The 21,495-nt window shown below is 53.8% G+C and overlaps 2 protein-coding genes across 2 annotated transcripts; both read left to right on the top strand.

Annotated features, from left to right (window-relative positions):
• Positions 1 to 5,646: 5,646 nt before the first annotated feature.
• LOC144727313 (uncharacterized) lies at positions 5,647 to 7,546 on the top strand. Its single transcript, XM_078606051.1, has 3 exons — positions 5,647 to 5,805; positions 6,085 to 6,185; positions 6,440 to 7,546. Exons 1-3 carry the CDS (start codon positions 5,748 to 5,750, stop codon positions 7,370 to 7,372), a joined length of 1,092 nt encoding a protein of 363 aa, XP_078462177.1. The 5' UTR covers positions 5,647 to 5,747; the 3' UTR covers positions 7,373 to 7,546.
• An 11,143-nt stretch (positions 7,547 to 18,689) lies between these two features.
• LOC144727312 (uncharacterized) lies at positions 18,690 to 20,574 on the top strand. The gene is made up of 3 exons (XM_078606050.1): positions 18,690 to 18,848; positions 19,128 to 19,228; positions 19,483 to 20,574. Exons 1-3 carry the CDS (start codon positions 18,791 to 18,793, stop codon positions 20,398 to 20,400), a joined length of 1,077 nt encoding a protein of 358 aa, XP_078462176.1. The 5' UTR covers positions 18,690 to 18,790; the 3' UTR covers positions 20,401 to 20,574.
• Positions 20,575 to 21,495: the final 921 nt, after the last annotated feature.

The following is a 21,495-nucleotide window of genomic DNA, read 5'->3' as shown; positions in this document are numbered from 1 at the left end:
CATTGGGGTACCTTCAACTTGTTTGGAGAAAGTTCCATTCCAGGTGAAGTAAGTGTGGTGAGGCAGTGTTCCACCATGAATGGTACATCAGCATTCAGTCCTTGTGTAATAAAAGACTCCGTCAGGCACTGCTGGTCTCAAGTTCTTTCTCCGTACCCCACTGGTCTCCTCCGCGGACCAGCGTCGTCTCGCGCGCGCCCCGCACGCGCTTCCTCCTCAGCTCCTCCACTCTTCCTCACACCCCGCTGGTCCTGACAAGGGACCAGCGTCTCCTCTCGCGTGCCGCGCACGCTCCTCCGTTAGCTCCGACCAGTGTCTCTTCTCGCGTGCCGCGCACGCTCCTCTCGCATGCCGCGCACGCTCTTCCGTCAGCTCCTCCTAGCACGCGCCCGCACGCGCTCTCCCGTCAGTCGCTCCACTCCTCCCCGCTCCGCACACCACTGGCCGACAGTGTGCCGAAGCCCCATCAGCCACGTGGCTGATGGCGCGGCGGCCACCCAACGTGGTCCCGCTTCTTCACTCCAACAACTGACCCCGATCTCTTCCGGGCTCCCACTTATATCTTCTTTCCCACGTGACCCTGACTCCTCCCCTTCCGGATCGTCAGATCCGGCCTTCCCATACTGCCCTGCAAACCAGGCTCCACCCCCCAATACCCCGGGCCGTGTGATTGGGCCAGAGCCCGCAAACAACCCCATTTACGCTCGCAATACATGACCCCCCCCCCCTGATGAAAAAGCCAGCCGTCCCGGCTGCAATAGGATAAAATAATGCGAGCGACAGCATCACAATCAGGAATCACCAGACACAACGGAGAGTACAATGACAACACAATTAACGAAAGGGAAGGGATTAGGATCCGGTACGGAACACCGGCCCGTCCTCGGTGCAACAAGCAAGAAAGAATTAAGGAATGGAAGGCAATGCACAACAACGGTAACCGACACGCAAGAACGGCAGACTCGCATAAATCAGGAATGCGGTGTCTTAGAGCGTGTCCGTGTTGCTGGTCCATCCGCCTGGCTCAAGTCTAACTTCAGAGAACAACTGGTAGAGTAGGAGTGACGAACAGGCGCTCCACTCCCCCTTCAAGTCCACATCTGGTTAGCACAACCGGTGACACCCAGCGTGGCAGGCACCGAAGATCTGTGACGAGAAGGAGAACCCAACCCCCTGAGGCATAGCACCACGAACGCACATCCGCATGTCGTACACGAAAGCCACCCGGCCCCAGGGTAGTGGAGATGAACGTAATCCGCCCGGCGTGAAGAGAAACCCAATAAATACACAAAAATCGACGCGATGGATGCCCCAGTATCTACATTTTAGCAAAAAAATATTATTTACACGTGACAACAAAAATTTTCCTGCTCTTGCCCATCAGCAGTCCTCCCTTGAGGACCAGCACAGACATCTCACGTACTCCTCCCCCTTAGTCAGACACGGGCCACTATGCTGCTGTTACCCCGATGGGCGCCAACACGCCAGCATTGCGCACAACACGCAATGCACGCACACAAGAGTCAAGGGATGAGATCCATAACCGCATCCCCACGGCTCGACGTGTATCCTTATAATGGCGGCGGCACACGCGAAGCGCCCCGACCGAGGTTTCCTGCGCTCAAAATGGCAGCGGTACGCACGCCCTCGCGTGCTCAAAATGGCGGCCCCATGCGCCGAGCGCATCCCCGCGATTTCCCACGCTAGCCAAAATGGCGGCCCAACGTGCGACCAATTCGGCAGTTTTTCTCGTGCGTGCACCCCAGCTGCCCCTTGCTGGGGGTCACAACACACATCCCCTGTCACGTTTAAACAACCCCCAACGATACAACGCATCGCCGCTGCTCACAGCAGTCGTATCGGGGAAATTTTTAACCCATAGTTGACCAAGACACATTGCTCATACACACCAACTCGCAATACAACCCCTGGTCGCACGCAATCAACGGAAAGAGCGACGCCAATTGGCGGCAATTTACGGCCCCATCACCCTTGACGGCAGAGCCACCAACAACGCCCTCATCCCTCAACACTCGCAATTTCCTATGAACGCACATGCAATCTCGTGTGCACGAACACCCATACAACCAAAATGTAGGGTCCCCCAACGAATTGACAAATTTCCGAACAGGTACGCACAACTAATAACAATCCCGAACCCAATGGTCAGAACAATGCACCGCACTCCGTATCCGTACAGAAAGACAGTCTATACAGTACGTGCAGTCAGGATATCGCGATTACAAGCAGCAAAGTTCCACACAGGTCCCACATTATACACAATCGCAAGCAGAACTGCAGGCAGACAACACACCGTTAACCCTGTCGTACCTTGCAGCAAAAAAAAATCATAAAAATAAACACGTCGCACACGGCAACCCACGGGATGTTAATGGCGACTCGACGCAACCGAATTAAAAATTAACTTCGCCATCGAGATAACATCCCCATGCCGCAACGCATAAACACTATTTGACACAGAGCAACCACAAGCAGACAGCGCGTCCATCCTCAACACACACACACAGCCCGAACTGCGCTCCGCAATCTCAAGCCATAACAACCAATCGCACCCCGGCACACGCAAGATGGGTGAGGTGTGTGCTAGGGCCGTGCGCATATCGTCACGACTCGCTCGGGGCTGCAGCGAGCAGAGGACGGCAGGGTGGTGACTTGAGATGCCTCGAAGAACTCGGACGGTGAGCGCGGCGTCCTCCCTTGACTGCTCTGGTGTCTCGCACACGAGCCAGGACGGGGCTGCTCCCGCCCAGGCAGCAGCAGCAACGGCGGCTTCCCCCGTGGCTACGGCCTCTCTCGTTGAAGGTGGTGAAGCAGCGTCGGCGTCCTCTCCTTGCGGCTCCTTCCCACAAAACAGCTGCTTAGCAGCAGGATGCACACCACGTGGCGCCTCCGAAATGCCAGCGCACGGCCGCCTCTCCACCGCGATGTTCAAGATGGCGGCGTCCTGCCACGTGGTCGCTGGAGGACGTGTGCCGGTGGCTGTCTCTTCGTCGTCAGAAGATGTAACAAGTGGGTTACGCTTTTTCAAGTTCTCGGCCATCTTCCTCGAAGTTATTTTGCCTTGAAAAAGTCCACTTCTGACTCCAGTGTAATAAAAGACTCCGTCAGGCACTGCTGGTCTCCGTTGGTCTTTAATTCAAGTTCTTTCTCCGTTCCCCGCTATTCTCCTCCACGGACCAGCGTCGTCTCGCGCGCGCCCCGCACGCGCTTCCTCCTCAGCTCCTCCACTCTTCCTCACACCCCGCTGGTCCTGACAAGGGACCAGCGTCTCCTATCACGTGCCGCGCATGCTCCTCTCGCGTGCCACGCATGCTCCTCCGTTAGCTCCGACCAGCGTCTCCTATCGCGTGCCGCGCACGCTCCTCTCGCGTGCCGTGCACGCTCTTCCGTCAGCTCCTCCTCACGTGCGCCTCGCACACGCTCTCCCGTCAGTCGCTCCACTCCTCCCCGCTCCGCACACCGCTGGCCGACGGTGTGCCGAAGCCCCTTCAGCCAAGTGGCTGATGGCGCGGCGGCCACCCAACGTGGTCCCGCTTCTTCACTCCAACAACTGACCACGATCTCTTCCGGGCTTCCACTTATATCTTCTTTCCCACCTGACCCTGACTCCTCCCCTTCCGGATTGTCAGATCCGGCCTTCCCATACTGCCCTGCAGACCAGGCTCCGCCCCCCAATACCCTGGGCCGTGTGATTGGGCCAGAGTCCAGCAACAACCCCATTTATGCTCGTACTACACTTGTTTGACCAAATCTTCAATGACTGCAATGGTGTCAGGCACAGGAACTTTGGTTCTTTTGGTAAAGTCACGTAGAATAAATAGAATAAACACGACGTTTCGATCGCAATAAAAGTGGTCGAAACGTCGTGGTAATTTTTTTATTTGCATGTATTATTTTATTATTTATGCATTTCATTATTTTTATTTTACGTGACTTTACCTACGAGCAAACCACCTGGAGATAGTGAGATGTCCTTAATTAACGATAAGTACAGCTGAAGTGGTCTTACCAGTAAATGGTTGTAAGGTCTCAGACAGAAATCGGGCCAGTTTGTAGGTGGGTAAGTCAATGGCGGAGATGATAGGACGAAGGGGTGTACCCTGTTTATGGATCTTTGGTAAGCCATACAATCTGGGTGGTCGAGCATCAGAGGGTTTTAAGGAAACCCGCTTGGTTGGTTCGATTAAAAATGTCGAATCGGTGATGATGTTGTTGGTTTTCGTAGCGAGGCTGTTCGTGGGATCTCTTTTAATTTTAGTATAACTACCATCATTAAGTAGGGCCTGAATTTTGTTATTTTATGTGGTTTTGTCCATGATGACTGTGGCATTGCCCTTGTCGGCTGAGAGGATGACGATATCATCTCTTTTTTTTATTAAGAAAGCTCAAAGCGCTCATCAATACTGATGTTTATCATAGGTGACTTAGAGTTTTTTAGGATTGTAGCGATTTCCGATCTTGCCACGTCTGTAATGATGTATCCCAAACCTTTGAGGGCTATGTCAACCTGGGCAATGATGTCATCAACTGGGATGTGTTTAGGGGTGACTGCGAAATTCAATCCTTTGTTGTGGCTTGGCTCTCCAACACACCGGTGTGCTGTACTCGTGACGAATTTGCATGTTCTGTTTACGTGACAACCCTTACTGGTTGTCTGTGTCTGGTGGTGGCGGGATTAACGACATATTTATGCGATCTATCCCAAAAAAAACTATACCTAGTAAAATCACCAAGGAATGTCTGTCCTTAACGCGCATGACGTCACTCCACATCGACCAGCCCCTCTCATTAATAATCATGAACAGGTTACGTCCTCCTCATGGACCCCCTCCTCATTAATAATCATGAGCAGGTGACGTCACTCCACATGGAGCACCCCACCCTCACTAATAATCATGAGCAGGTCACGTCACTCCACATCGAACAGCCCCCTCATTAATAATTATTATAAGGTAACGTCCTCCAAATGGACACCCCCCGCCATTCATAATAATAAGCGGCTGACGTCACTCCACATGGGGGGCCGAGGCGCTTCCTCCCCCCTCCTCAGCGTCAACTTACAACCCTCACTACAAAGGCAGAACCCTCACGTCACGCGATCTCCGTAACGCTGTTGAGATATAGAAGCAAACAGAGGGTCCAATGAGATCAGCTCCCGTGTAAGGCGCGAGCTGCATGCATCGTGAGAGGCGACGAGGCTGGGAGACGTTCCACCAGCAGTGGATTGATCAATATCCGATGATGATTATGACGACACCAACACACGCCGTCCCCCCCACCCACCAATGCGAGATTCCCATCGAGAAGTCACTTCGCCGCTTCCTCTCTGGAGGGGGTGGGGGAGGTGGGGCGGAGGTGGAGATGGGTGGTTGGTGGAGGTGGGCATGGGTAGGGGGGTGGTGTAGGTGGGGATGGTTTCTGATCCATCAGCGTTGCCGAGTGAATGAGCCCCACCTGAGCAAGTGCCTGCCGCGCCACTCATTGAGGCGCTCGACTCGTTGGTCGCGCCATTAAGCACCACGACGCACGCACCGGGATGGTCGCGCGCCCCAATGCGCCATTCACTCCTCGCGCTCATTGGCCGCGAGTTTATTGGGCACGTGGCTCCAATCATCACCCCCCCAAAAGCCCGCACCTCGCTGGGTATAAAGCAGAGATGTGGCGAGGAGGTGTGAGGGACACAGATTCGCTTTTTCCAGCCTCATCGCTAGCAACACTACGAAAAGATGCAGTCATCGGCGAGTCTCATGCTGGTGGGCGCGGTGCTGATGGCGCTGGGAGGCTGTGAGTACTCGCGCTGCTGCCAGGCACCCAGGGATCGATTTGGATCGAAGGGGGCTCGAAGCTACGATGGTTTTAGAGACCCAATTTGGTTATTTTACTTCCTCCCCTTTTATTGTTCACCACCAACCGTCCCCGATGCCGACTCCATTACCATTGTTCTACAGTGGCTACTTGCGTGCATTTTTGTGCCATTTCTCCTACCAACAACGAATGCGATCGTACTAGTTCGCGAATCCATGGGCTTTGATTTACCATCGCCCATTCCCACCCCGATCCCAGGGACCACGAGGGGCTGCGTGGACGCCGCGACGATTCGTGGTGACCCAGGAGCGTGGCGGCAGGCGGCCCAGTCCGGGGAGATCTCTGAACTGAACCTGGCTGTGAGTAACGCATCGTGTGACAAACGATTCGGAAAGTTCGGTGGAATTCTGTGGTGCATCTGCCGGTCGCCTTGGTCTGTTAAAAACTACAATCTTGTTATGAGTGTAAGCGAATCTCTCTGCCAGGACTGGCCGAAATGTGCATCTGACATGCCACGGGTGAGTGCAGCTAAATTAGTAGGGAATGGCAGTGTTGTGGGAAGCTGCGTCTTGACTCCTGATGACCCGCGTCCTGTCCCCTGACGCTATGCCAGGTCCGGCACCACGTTCAAAGCGAAGCGGCCGACTTGCTAACTGGAGACGAAACTGCGACATCCGCGGCGCCAACCACGGAGGAGCCCAAGACGCTGGAGCCGGCCACGGAGGAGCCCAAGACGCTGGAGCCGGCCACGGAGGAGCCCAAGACGCTGGAGCCGGCCACGGAGGAGCCCAAGACGCTGGAGCCGGCCACGGAGGAGCCCAAGACGCTGGAGCCGGCCACGGAGGAGCCCAAGACGCTGGAGCCGGCCACGGAGGAGCCCAAGACGCTGGAGCCGGCCACGGAGGAGCCCAAGACGCTGGAGCCGGCCACGGAGGAGCCCAAGACGCTGGAGCCGGCCACGGAGGAGCCCAAGACGCTGGAGCCGGCCACGGAGGAGCCCAAGACGCTGGAGCCGGCCACGGAGGAGCCCAAGACGCTGGAGCCGGCCACGGAGGAGCCCAAGACGCTGGAGCCGGCCACGGAGGAGCCCAAGACGCTGGAGCCGGCCACGGAGGAGCCCAAGACGCTGGAGCCGGCCACGGAGGAGCCCAAGACGCTGGAGCCGGCCACGGAGGAGCCCAAGACGCTGGAGCCGGCCACGGAGGAGCCCAAGACGCTGGAGCCGGCCACGGAGGAGCCCAAGACGCTGGAGCCGGCCACGGAGGAGCCCAAGACGCTGGAGCCGGCCACGGAGGAGCCCAAGACGCTGGAGCCGGCCACGGAGGAGCCCAAGACGCTGGAGCCGGCCACGGAGGAGCCCAAGACGCTGGAGCCGGCCACGGAGGAGCCCAAGACGCTGGAGCCGGCCACGGAGGAGCCCAAGACGCTGGAGCCGGCCACGGAGGAGCCCAAGACGCTGGAGCCGGCCACGGAGGAGCCCAAGACGCTGGAGCCGGCCACGGAGGAGCCCAAGACGCTGGAGCCGGCCACGGAGGAGCCCAAGTAACGCCATTGCAGCTTTTCTGACGCCGGAGGCTGTTGGAGGCTCCTCCTCCGGGTCGCACGTGGGGCCAAATATCCCTTTTGGAGCCGCTTTAGCCGGTCGTTAATTCTGACGCTCTGGGCATCCCTAATCCCGCTCCTTTGTCCCAATTGCTCAATAAAGATGATCTTGACTTGATGCTGCGTCCCGATTCGTGGTTTAACTTGCGTGAGTTGCACCGCCCTCCAACGTGAAAGGTTATTTTGTGAACCGCAAAGCGGTTGCCAAGCCATGAGCTGTTTTATCCACTGAGGGATTGGAGGCTTTTTCAATGAGGTCCTTTGTCTCATGATGCCACAGTATCCTTGGGTTCGAGGAGCTTGGTGGCCTTCACACCATGGGGTTCATGGACGTTGCTCATGCGAAGGTGGACGATTGACGCACGTGCTCTAGGAGCATGGGTGGAATCTTCCCGTTTGACTTGTGGGGGGAGGCAATTGGCGATACCGCTGTGGCTCTTGACCAGACACTGCGCGTGTAACGGCCTGAGCGCGAGCACTGCTGGCTGCATCAGTCGGTGCAGAGCCTCCACGTGTGGGGGACGTCCATTGCGCAACGTGACTAATGAACCCCAGCAAGAGCCGACTGAAATTCGTCGCAAACTTACCCCCCGTATAGACACCTGGAGCTATTCATGACTCCTAGCAATGTATAGAGGCCCACTCTACAGGCGATCCTCTACTTACTAACCAGCTTCGTTGAAATGTTAAACAAATTGGTATTGACTCAACGCAAAAACTCGCACTTGCCACGTAAAAAAATGCTTTAAAGGCGCGATCCTCTGCGAGATGTAATGAGTCTGCCTCGCGCAGGGAGTGCGTGCCATCGTGCTGAGTAGCGGTCGTGTCGAGGTTTTTCACGCTGCGGTACGGAAGCCGACTATAAGAGGTTTTCGTTTGGATCTCGTAAATATAGACCTGTCGTTAAACCCGATACGGCCAACTTTTAAGGGTTGTCTAAATACAACCTGCGATTTCGTCACTAGTACAGCACACCGGTGTGATGGATAGCCAAGTGGTCACCACGTCTATGCCGTTCAGGACCGAAACAGGTGGACTTCTCCACAAATCGGGCTATCGCCTGATGAAGCTATTGCTAATTACTGGCGAAACGTCGTACTTTGATTGTAAATGTTGCGGCTTGGCTCTCCAACACACCGGTGTGCTGTACTAGTAACGAATTGGCATGTTCTGTTTACGTGACAACCCATACTAGTCTGTTGGGTGGTTGCGGGCTTAACAACATCTACGCGATCTAACTCAAAAACCTATTCTACCTACTATAATCACCCAGGAATGTCTGAACGCTCGTGACGTCACTCCACATCGAGCAGCCCCTGCACTATGAATGAGACATTTTGTCATCCTTGCTCTCCAGATCGCAATAAAGTTTCTTGGGTACAAGTTTGACTCGACTTATGAAATTACAAGTAACATTCACAATAAGGAAAGTTGCAGGCTTCGTTAACTAGGCCTCGTAGTTATCGTAACATTTTAACAGCATTATAAAGGCATTTACATCACTATACCGGTCATTCTAACATAACAGCATTGCCAATATTATAAGAACATAAACGAACTTACAGACAATGCTTCTTAAAGTCCCACAATGGACAATTGCGGCTGGCTTCACTGGGACGCGATGTGTGCCGCCATCTTGAATTATGTGTGTAATGGCCGACGCCCGCGTGGTTGAGCGGGAATCTTAAATCGCAACTTCCTGGTCACGTGACCAAACTTAGCATCAAAAACAGGAAATTCCTGTGTACATACGCCCCACATCTGCCGTGAGGCAAGACACCTGCCGTGAGGCAGAACACTTTCGGTAAAGTCACGTAGATAGGTGTAATAAAAACTTCGACGACAATAGACTGTCGTATTTATTTATTTATTTGCTTATTTATTTATTTATCGCCGCTAGACAGCTCCGCGTTATTCCACACTATCTCCATCGCTACGCGTTGCGCGGCGTGAGTTGGTATCCTCCGCACTCGCTCACTCTCCCGCTCCCGCTCCCACGCACCGCTGGCAGACGGCGCGCAGGGAGACCGTCTCCGGACCGCCACGTGGCCGATGGCGTCCCGGAGGCGCGAGACGTGGTCCCACTTCCAGACTTCCCACACTGACCCAGAGTCCCTTCCAGCTTCCCCTTATCACCCCCTCCTGCGTCACCAAGCCCCACTACTAGCCACGCCCCCTTACGAATCTTCTAGATGGTACCCCACTAGCACCCTCCGGCTCTGCCCTTGAACTCTAGCCCAGATACTCCCTGTCACCCGATTGGCTTAGAGGCTGAATCGACGAAGTCTATCCCACCATTCGGCGACCGTCAGCATATGCAACACAAGCGGTCGTCTTCGAAAGGCAAACTATTGACAGTATAACGGTTTGAAATGGGCATAGCCCAAATGTCAGCAACCAATGTTAATGTTAAGGCAGCCAACCTGACGGTGGCTGCCATGTGACAATTAGCATGTTGAAACACGTAATCAGCCAGGCTATGCGTTAATTGTGTGTTAACCGACTCTCTGTGTTGTATTACATCACATTTCGATATTTTGCTAGGTTATTTAATTTTCGTGTGCCTGTCTCCTAATTCTCAATTTTGCGTGCCCGTTTTTAATTTTGCGTGCCCGTTCCACATTGTCATCTTACTTGCAACAGCAGTACGTTGCCGTACACTCATTGATATGCTAATTCTCTCTGCCCCCTCCCTCTCTCCGTCCCCGCCCCCCCCCTCTCTATATTTAAGGGACCGTCACAGAAACGACCCCTCTCTTTGTGCCGATTTGTGTCCTCTCTCTGTGTGCCGTTGTGATGTCTGTCTGCTTGTATGTCTGTCTATAGTTTTCTAGTTAGATTTTTGTTGCTATTTCTTTTATACCTGATGATGATTGCTTGTGTTGCAATCGAAACGTCGTAATATGTTATTTTAATTTATTATTTTATTTTTAGACGTGACTTAACCGAAAAGAACCAAAGAATAATTCCTGCAGTCACGAAAGCTCCAAAATTAAGATTGAACCACTTCTACGGGGAAGTTTTAAGCTTATCCTTTTTCTTTCTGGCTATTTGTTCTCTCTACCTGTGTCCTCTCTTTGGAATTTTCACACTTAAAATTCTAACTTAGCAAATTTTGAAACACGTAATCAACCAGGCTATGCGTTAATTGTGTGTTAACCGACTCTCTGTGTTGTATTACATCACATTTCGATATTTTGCTAGGTTATTTAATTTTCGTGTGCCTGTCTCCTAATTTTCTATTTTGCGTGCCCGTTTTCAATTTTGCGTGCCCGTTCCACATTGTCATCTTACTTGCAACAGCAGTACGTTGCCGTACACTCATTGATATGCTAATTCTCTCTGCCCCCTCCCTCTCTCCGTCCCCGCCCCCCCCCCCCTCTCTATATTTAAGGGACCGTCACAGAAACGACCCCTCTCTTTGTGCCGATTTGTGTCCTCTCTCTGTGTGCCGTTGTGATGTCTGTCTGCTTGTATGTCTGTCTATAGTTTTCTAGTTAGATTTTTGTTGCTATTTCTTTTATACCTGATGATGATTGCTTGTGTTGCAATCGAAACGTCGTAATATGTTATTTTAATTTATTATTTTATTTTTAGACGTGACTTAACCGAAAAGAACCAAAGAATAATTCCTGCAGTCACGAAAGCTCCTAAATTAAGATTGAACCACTTCTACGGGGAAGTTTTAAGCTTATCCTTTTTCTTTCTGGCTATTTGTTCTCTCTACCTGTGTCCTCTCTTTGGAATTTTCACACTTAAAATTCTAACTTAGCAAATTTTGAAACACGTAATCAACCAGGCTATGCGTTAATTGTGTGTTAACCGACTCTCTGTGTTGTATTACATCACATTTCGATATTTTGCTAGGTTATTTAATTTTCGTGTGCCTGTCTCCTAATTTTCAATTTTGCGTGCCCGTTTTCAATTTTGCGTGCCCGTTCCACATTGTCATCTTACTTGCAACAGCAGTACGTTGCCGTACACTCATTGATATGCTAATTCTCTCTGCCCCCTCCCTCTCTCCGTCCCCGCCCCCCCTCTCTATATTTAAGGGACCGTCACAGAAACGACCCCTCTCTTTGTGCCGATTTGTGTCCTCTCTCTGTGTGCCGTTGTGATGTCTGTCTGCTTGTATGTCTGTCTATAGTTTTCTAGTTAGATTTTTGTTGCCATTTCTTTTATACCTGATGATGATTGCTTGTGTTGCAATCGAAACGTCGTAATATGTTATTTTAATTTATTATTTTATTTTTAGACGTGACTTAACAGAAAAGAACCAAAGAATAATTCCTGCAGTCACGAAAGCTCCTAAATTAAGAATTAGCATGTTTATGAGAGATTAGCATGTTAATAGAAATCGTAAAGCACGCAACCGAGGGGTAGTTGGCGCGCGAAGTGGCTGTGTTGGTCTGAAACATGTGAACGCGCAAGTTTGAAATGGGCGTAAAGAACAACTAACATCGGAAATTGGTGGGATGGGAACATCAAAGCCAATTACGACTTAAACTGGTTGGTAACGTTCTTTCAATGATTGATCAGTTTGTACCCATATTCTCGGTTGAAATTGTGTCTGTGTCTATATATATGTGTAATAAATGATGCTGACAACACACAGCTTGGTCTCCGTCCCTCTTTTATTCCTTGTTATGCCGCTCACACTCTGCTGGTCCCGATAGTGGACCGGCTGTTCCTCTTGCGCGCCCCGCGCGCCCTTCCCATCAATCGCCCTCCTCCCTGCTCCCGCACACCGTTGGCTGACGGATTGCTTGGAGTCGTCTCCAGCCACATGGCTGATGGTGCAGAAGACCTCCCACGACCCAATGTGGTCCCACTCCGTGACTACGCCAACTGCCCCTCACACGTCATCCTGTCTCCAACTTACACCACGCCCTTTCCGAACCTTCCAGATTACGCCGTTCACTTAGCGCCCCCCCCCCCCGGTTCCGCCCTTACGCTCCGCCCCTGATCTTCTGGACCGGAGGTGGTCGATGGACCTTCCCATATGCCCACATTACTGGGCCCCACTCCCAATACGCCGGGCCGTCTGATTGGCCCAGAGCTGAGCGACAAAACCTCGCTTACAAATCTTTGTTGATAGCCAGTGGGCTTGCAAAGTACCTTTATCAAGGTGAAATCAATTTTGTGTGAGCCGACCGCATTAAAACAATGATCAGCCACAGCTGAGGTATTGGTCCGACCGTGTTTCAGATCTGCCTTATGTTCACGAACACAGTCCGAGACATGTCGCTTAGTTTCCCCAATGTAACTCCTACCACAGACACAACTTAGTTTGTAGATGCTGGGGTATTGCATGGGATCACACCCTTCACAGATGGGATCAGATCACGAATTTTATGTACTGTGTTAAATCGAACCTGCATCTTGTGTTTGCTCATGATTTTGGAAATATTTTTAGTGACCCCTACTATGTATGGCAACTTGATGGTTATGAACGGGTCCTCAGATGGTTATTTCCCAACGGTTGGGGTGATAGCTTTACGGATTGTGTAGTCTGAATATCCATTCATCTTGAGAGCCTGGTGTGGATGCCTGGATGGCATCTGGCTCATAGTTTTCCATGAAAATATTAGCTACACCTGGAGATCAGGGAGAACCCATTGGGGTACCTTCAACTTGTTTGGAGAAAGTTCCATTCCAGGTGAAGTAAGTGTGGTGAGGCAGTGTTCCACCATGAATGGTACATCAGCATTCAGTCCTTGTGTAATAAAAGACTCCGTCAGGCACTGCTGGTCTCAAGTTCTTTCTCCGTACCCCACTGGTCTCCTCCGCGGACCAGCGTCGTCTCGCGCGCGCCCCGCACGCGCTTCCTCCTCAGCTCCTCCACTCTTCCTCACACCCCGCTGGTCCTGACAAGGGACCAGCGTCTCCTCTCGCGTGCCGCGCACGCTCCTCCGTTAGCTCCGACCAGTGTCTCTTCTCGCGTGCCGCGCACGCTCCTCTCGCATGCCGCGCACGCTCTTCCGTCAGCTCCTCCTAGCACGCGCCCGCACGCGCTCTCCCGTCAGTCGCTCCACTCCTCCCCGCTCCGCACACCACTGGCCGACAGTGTGCCGAAGCCCCATCAGCCACGTGGCTGATGGCGCGGCGGCCACCCAACGTGGTCCCGCTTCTTCACTCCAACAACTGACCCCGATCTCTTCCGGGCTCCCACTTATATCTTCTTTCCCACGTGACCCTGACTCCTCCCCTTCCGGATCGTCAGATCCGGCCTTCCCATACTGCCCTGCAAACCAGGCTCCACCCCCCAATACCCCGGGCCGTGTGATTGGGCCAGAGCCCGCAAACAACCCCATTTACGCTCGCAATACATGACCCCCCCCCCTGATGAAAAAGCCAGCCGTCCCGGCTGCAATAGGATAAAATAATGCGAGCGACAGCATCACAATCAGGAATCACCAGACACAACGGAGAGTACAATGACAACACAATTAACGAAAGGGAAGGGATTAGGATCCGGTACGGAACACCGGCCCGTCCTCGGTGCAACAAGCAAGAAAGAATTAAGGAATGGAAGGCAATGCACAACAACGGTAACCGACACGCAAGAACGGCAGACTCGCATAAATCAGGAATGCGGTGTCTTAGAGCGTGTCCGTGTTGCTGGTCCATCCGCCTGGCTCAAGTCTAACTTCAGAGAACAACTGGTAGAGTAGGAGTGACGAACAGGCGCTCCACTCCCCCTTCAAGTCCACATCTGGTTAGCACAACCGGTGACACCCAGCGTGGCAGGCACCGAAGATCTGTGACGAGAAGGAGAACCCAACCCCCTGAGGCATAGCACCACGAACGCACATCCGCATGTCGTACACGAAAGCCACCCGGCCCCAGGGTAGTGGAGATGAACGTAATCCGCCCGGCGTGAAGAGAAACCCAATAAATACACAAAAATCGACGCGATGGATGCCCCAGTATCTACATTTTAGCAAAAAAATATTATTTACACGTGACAACAAAAATTTTCCTGCTCTTGCCCATCAGCAGTCCTCCCTTGAGGACCAGCACAGACATCTCACGTACTCCTCCCCCTTAGTCAGACACGGGCCACTATGCTGCTGTTACCCCGATGGGCGCCAACACGCCAGCATTGCGCACAACACGCAATGCACGCACACAAGAGTCAAGGGATGAGATCCATAACCGCATCCCCACGGCTCGACGTGTATCCTTATAATGGCGGCGGCACACGCGAAGCGCCCCGACCGAGGTTTCCTGCGCTCAAAATGGCAGCGGTACGCACGCCCTCGCGTGCTCAAAATGGCGGCCCCATGCGCCGAGCGCATCCCCGCGATTTCCCACGCTAGCCAAAATGGCGGCCCAACGTGCGACCAATTCGGCAGTTTTTCTCGTGCGTGCACCCCAGCTGCCCCTTGCTGGGGGTCACAACACACATCCCCTGTCACGTTTAAACAACCCCCAACGATACAACGCATCGCCGCTGCTCACAGCAGTCGTATCGGGGAAATTTTTAACCCATAGTTGACCAAGACACATTGCTCATACACACCAACTCGCAATACAACCCCTGGTCGCACGCAATCAACGGAAAGAGCGACGCCACTTGGCGGCAATTTACGGCCCCATCACCCTTGACGGCAGAGCCACCAACAACGCCCTCATCCCTCAACACTCGCAATTTCCTATGAACGCACATGCAATCTCGTGTGCACGAACACCCATACAACCAAAATGTAGGGTCCCCCAACGAATTGACAAATTTCCGAACAGGTACGCACAACTAATAACAATCCCGAACCCAATGGTCAGAACAATGCACCGCACTCCGTATCCGTACAGAAAGACAGTCTATACAGTACGTGCAGTCAGGATATCGCGATTACAAGCAGCAAAGTTCCACACAGGTCCCACATTATACACAATCGCAAGCAGAACTGCAGGCAGACAACACACCGTTAACCCTGTCGTACCTTGCAGCAAAAAAAAATCATAAAAATAAACACGTCGCACACGGCAACCCACGGGATGTTAATGGCGACTCGACGCAACCGAATTAAAAATTAACTTCGCCATCGAGATAACATCCCCATGCCGCAACGCATAAACACTATTTGACACAGAGCAACCACAAGCAGACAGCGCGTCCATCCTCAACACACACACACAGCCCGAACTGCGCTCCGCAATCTCAAGCCATAACAACCAATCGCACCCCGGCACACGCAAGATGGGTGAGGTGTGTGCTAGGGCCGTGCGCATATCGTCACGACTCGCTCGGGGCTGCAGCGAGCAGAGGACGGCAGGGTGGTGACTTGAGATGCCTCGAAGAACTCGGACGGTGAGCGCGGCGTCCTCCCTTGACTGCTCTGGTGTCTCGCACACGAGCCAGGACGGGGCTGCTCCCGCCCAGGCAGCAGCAGCAACGGCGGCTTCCCCCGTGGCTACGGCCTCTCTCGTTGAAGGTGGTGAAGCAGCGTCGGCGTCCTCTCCTTGCGGCTCCTTCCCACAAAACAGCTGCTTAGCAGCAGGATGCACACCACGTGGCGCCTCCGAAATGCCAGTGCACGGCCGCCTCTCCACCGCGATGTTCAAGATGGCGGCGTCCTGCCACGTGGTCGCTGGAGGACGTGTGCCGGTGGCTGTCTCTTCGTCGTCAGAAGATGTAACAAGTGGGTTACGCTTTTTCAAGTTCTCGGCCATCTTCCTCGAAGTTATTTTGCCTTGAAAAAGTCCACTTCTGACTCCAGTGTAATAAAAGACTCCGTCAGGCACTGCTGGTCTCCGTTGGTCTTTAATTCAAGTTCTTTCTCCGTTCCCCGCTATTCTCCTCCACGGACCAGCGTCGTCTCGCGCGCGCCCCGCACGCGCTTCCTCCTCAGCTCCTCCACTCTTCCTCACACCCCGCTGGTCCTGACAAGGGACCAGCGTCTCCTATCACGTGCCGCGCATGCTCCTCTCGCGTGCCACGCATGCTCCTCCGTTAGCTCCGACCAGCGTCTCCTATCGCGTGCCGCGCACGCTCCTCTCGCGTGCCGTGCACGCTCTTCCGTCAGCTCCTCCTCACGTGCGCCTCGCACACGCTCTCCCGTCAGTCGCTCCACTCCTCCCCGCTCCGCACACCGCTGGCCGACGGTGTGCCGAAGCCCCTTCAGCCAAGTGGCTGATGGCGCGGCGGCCACCCAACGTGGTCCCGCTTCTTCACTCCAACAACTGACCACGATCTCTTCCGGGCTTCCACTTATATCTTCTTTCCCACCTGACCCTGACTCCTCCCCTTCCGGATTGTCAGATCCGGCCTTCCCATACTGCCCTGCAGACCAGGCTCCGCCCCCCAATACCCTGGGCCGTGTGATTGGGCCAGAGTCCAGCAACAACCCCATTTATGCTCGTACTACACTTGTTTGACCAAATCTTCAATGACTGCAATGGTGTCAGGCACAGGAACTTTGGTTCTTTTGGTAAAGTCACGTAGAATAAATAGAATAAACACGACGTTTCGATCGCAATAAAAGTGGTCGAAACGTCGTGGTAATTTTTTTATTTGCATGTATTATTTTATTATTTATGCATTTCATTATTTTTATTTTACGTGACTTTACCTACGAGCAAACCACCTGGAGATAGTGAGATGTCCTTAATTAACGATAAGTACAGCTGAAGTGGTCTTACCAGTAAATGGTTGTAAGGTCTCAGACAGAAATCGGGCCAGTTTGTAGGTGGGTAAGTCAATGGCGGAGATGATAGGACGAAGGGGTGTACCCTGTTTATGGATCTTTGGTAAGCCATACAATCTGGGTGGTCGAGCATCAGAGGGTTTTAAGGAAACCCGCTTGGTTGGTTCGATTAAAAATGTCGAATCGGTGATGATGTTGTTGGTTTTCGTAGCGAGGCTGTTCGTGGGATCTCTTTTAATTTTAGTATAACTACCATCATTAAGTAGGGCCTGAATTTTGTTATTTTATGTGGTTTTGTCCATGATGACTGTGGCATTGCCCTTGTCGGCTGAGAGGATGACGATATCATCTCTTTTTTTTATTAAGAAAGCTCAAAGCGCTCATCAATACTGATGTTTATCATAGGTGACTTAGAGTTTTTTAGGATTGTAGCGATTTCCGATCTTGCCACGTCTGTAATGATGTATCCCAAACCTTTGAGGGCTATGTCAACCTGGGCAATGATGTCATCAACTGGGATGTGTTTAGGGGTGACTGCGAAATTCAATCCTTTGTTGTGGCTTGGCTCTCCAACACACCGGTGTGCTGTACTCGTGACGAATTTGCATGTTCTGTTTACGTGACAACCCTTACTGGTTGTCTGTGTCTGGTGGTGGCGGGATTAACGACATATTTATGCGATCTATCCCAAAAAAAACTATACCTAGTAAAATCACCAAGGAATGTCTGTCCTTAACGCGCATGACGTCACTCCACATCGACCAGCCCCTCTCATTAATAATCATGAACAGGTTACGTCCTCCTCATGGACCCCCTCCTCATTAATAATCATGAGCAGGTGACGTCACTCCACATGGAGCACCCCACCCTCACTAATAATCATGAGCAGGTCACGTCACTCCACATCGAACAGCCCCCTCATTAATAATTATTATAAGGTAACGTCCTCCAAATGGACACACCCCGCCATTCATAATAATAAGCGGCTGACGTCACTCCACATGGGGGGCCGAGGCGCTTCCTCCCCCCTCCTCAGCGTCAACTTACAACCCTCACTACAAAGGCAGAACCCTCACGTCACGCGATCTCCGTAACGCTGTTGAGATATAGAAGCAAACAGAGGGTCCAATGAGATCAGCTCCCGTGTAAGGCGCGAGCTGCATGCATCGTGAGAGGCGACGAGGCTGGGAGACGTTCCACCAGCAGTGGATTGATCAATATCCGATGATGATTATGACGACACCAACACACGCCGTCCCCCCCACCCACCAATGCGAGATTCCCATCGAGAAGTCACTTCGCCGCTTCCTCTCTGGAGGGGGTGGGGGAGGTGGGGCGGAGGTGGAGATGGGTGGTTGGTGGAGGTGGGCATGGGTAGGGGGGTGGTGTAGGTGGGGATGGTTTCTGATCCATCAGCGTTGCCGAGTGAATGAGCCCCACCTGAGCAAGTGCCTGCCGCGCCACTCATTGAGGCGCTCGACTCGTTGGTCGCGCCATTAAGCACCACGACGCACGCACCGGGATGGTCGCGCGCCCCAATGCGCCATTCACTCCTCGCGCTCATTGGCCGCGAGTTTATTGGGCACGTGGCTCCAATCATCACCCCCCCAAAAGCCCGCACCTCGCTGGGTATAAAGCAGAGATGTGGCGAGGAGGTGTGAGGGACACAGATTCGCTTTTTCCAGCCTCATCGCTAGCAACACTACGAAAAGATGCAGTCATCGGCGAGTCTCATGCTGGTGGGCGCGGTGCTGATGGCGCTGGGAGGCTGTGAGTACTCGCGCTGCTGCCAGGCACCCAGGGATCGATTTGGATCGAAGGGGGCTCGAAGCTACGATGGTTTTAGAGACCCATTTTGGTTATTTTACTTCCTCCCCTTTTACTGTTCACCACCAACCGTCCCCGATGCCGACTCCATTACCATTGTTCTACAGTGGCTACTTGCGTGCATTTTTGTGCCATTTCTCCTACCAACAACGAATGCGGTCGTACTAGTTCGCGAATCCATGGGCTTTGATTTACCATCGCCAATTCCCACCCCGATCCCAGGGACCACGAGGGGCTGCGTGGACGCCGCGACGATTCGTGGTGACCCAGGAGCGTGGCGGCAGGTGGCCCAGTCCGGGGAGATCTCGAAACTGAACCTGGCTGTGAGTAACGCATCGTGTAACAAACGATTCGGAAAGCTCGGTGGAATTCTGTGGTGCATCTGCCGGTCGCCTTGGTCTGTTAAAAACTACAATCTTGTTATGAGTGTAAGCGAATCTCTCTGCCAGGACTGGCCGAAATGTGCATCTGACATGCCACGGGTGAGTGCAGCTAAATTAGTAGGGAATGGCAGTGTTGTGGGAAGCTGCGTCTTGACTCCTGATGACCCGCGTCCTGTCCCCTGACGCTATGCCAGGTCCGGCACCACGTTCAAAGCGAAGCGGCCGACTTGCTAACTGGAGACGAAACTGCGACATCCGCGGCGCCGGCCACGGAGGAGCCCAAGACGCTGGAGCCGGCCACGGAGGAGCCCAAGACGCTGGAGCCGGCCACGGAGGAGCCCAAGACGCTGGAGCCGGCCACGGAGGAGCCCAAGACGCTGGAGCCGGCCACGGAGGAGCCGGCCACGGAGGAGCCCAAGACGCTGGAGCCGGCCACGGAGGAGCCCAAGACGCTGGAGCCGGCCACGGAGGAGCCCAAGACGCTGGAGCCGGCCACGGAGGAGCCCAAGACGCTGGAGCCGGCCACGGAGGAGCCCAAGACGCTGGAGCCGGCCACGGAGGAGCCCAAGACGCTGGAGCCGGCCACGGAGGAGCCCAAGACGCTGGAGCCGGCCACGGAGGAGCCCAAGACGCTGGAGCCGGCCACGGAGGAGCCCAAGACGCTGGAGCCGGCCACGGAGGAGCCCAAGACGCTGGAGCCGGCCACGGAGGAGCCCAAGACGCTGGAGCCGGCCACGGAGGAGCCCAAGACGCTGGAGCCGGCCACGGAGGAGCCCAAGACGCTGGAGCCGGCCACGGAGGAGCCCAAGACGCTGGAGCCGGCCACGGAGGAGCCCAAGACGCTGGAGCCGGCCACGGAGGAGCCCAAGACGCTGGAGCCGGCCACGGAGGAGCCCAAGACGCTGGAGCCGGCCACGGAGGAGCCCAAGACGCTGGAGCCGGCCACGGAGGAGCCCAAGACGCTGGAGCCGGCCACGGAGGAGCCCAAGACGCTGGAGCCGGCCACGGAGGAGCCCAAGACGCTGGAGCCGGCCACGGAGGAGCCCAAGACGCTGGAGCCGGCCACGGAGGAGCCCAAGACGCTGGAGCCGGCCACGGAGGAGCCCAAGTAACGCCATTGCAGCTTTTCTGACGCCGGCGGCTGTTGGAGGCTCCTTCTCCGGGTCGCACGTGGGGCCAAATATCCCTTTTGGAGCCGCTTTAGCCGGTCGTTAATTCTGACGCTCTGGGCATCCCTAATCCCGCTCCTTTGTCCCAATTGCTCAATAAAGATGATCTTGACTTGATGCTGCGTCCCGATTCGTGGTTTAACTTGCGTGAGTTGCACCGCCCTCCAACGTGAAAGGTTATTTTGTGAACCGCAAAGCGGTTGCCAAGCCATGAGCTGTTTTATCCACTGAGGGATTGGAGGCTTTTTCAATGAGGTCCTTTGTCTCATGATGCCACAGTATCCTTGGGTTCGAGGAGCTTGGTGGCCTTCACACCATGGGGTTCATGGACGTTGCTCATGCGAAGGTGGACGATTGACGCACGTGTTCTAGGAGCATGGGTGGAATCTTCCCGTTTGACTTGTGGGGGGAGGCAATTGGCGATACCGCTGTGGCTCTTGACCAGACACTGCGCGTGTAACGGCCTGAGCGCGAGCACGGCTGGCTGCATCAGTCGGTGCAGAGCCTCCACGTGTGGGGGACGTCCATTGCGCAACGTGACTAATGAACCCCAGCAAGAGCCGACTGAAATTCGTCGCAAACTTACCCCCCGTATAGACACCTGGAGCTATTCATGACTCCTAGCAATGTATAGAGGCCCCCTCTACAGGCGATCCTCTACTTACTAACCAGCTTCGTTGAAATGTTAAACAAATTGGTATTGACTCAACGCAAAAACTCGCACTTGCCACGTAAAAAATTGCTTTAAAGGCGCGATCCTCTGCGAGATGTAATGAGTCTGCCTCGCGCAGGGAGTGAGTGCCATCGTGCTGAGTAGCGGTCGTGTCGAGGTTTTTCACGCTGCGGTACGGAAGCTGACTATAAGAGGTTTTCGTTTGGATCTCGTAAATATAGACCTGTCGTTAAACCCGACACGGCCAACTTTTAAGGGTTGTCTAAATACAACCTGCGATTTCGTCACTAGTACAGCACACCGGTGTGATGGATAGCCAAGTGGTCACCACGTCTATGCCGTTCAGGACCAAAACAGGTGGACTT

The sequence above is a fragment of the Lampetra planeri genome, chromosome 25, assembly GCF_965212315.1.
Source record: "Lampetra planeri chromosome 25, kcLamPlan1.2.h2, whole genome shotgun sequence".
NCBI classification, from domain to species: domain Eukaryota; kingdom Metazoa; phylum Chordata; class Hyperoartia; order Petromyzontiformes; family Petromyzontidae; genus Lampetra; species Lampetra planeri.
Note: the sequence above shows the minus strand (reverse complement) of the source record. Positions and strands in the feature narration are given on the sequence as shown.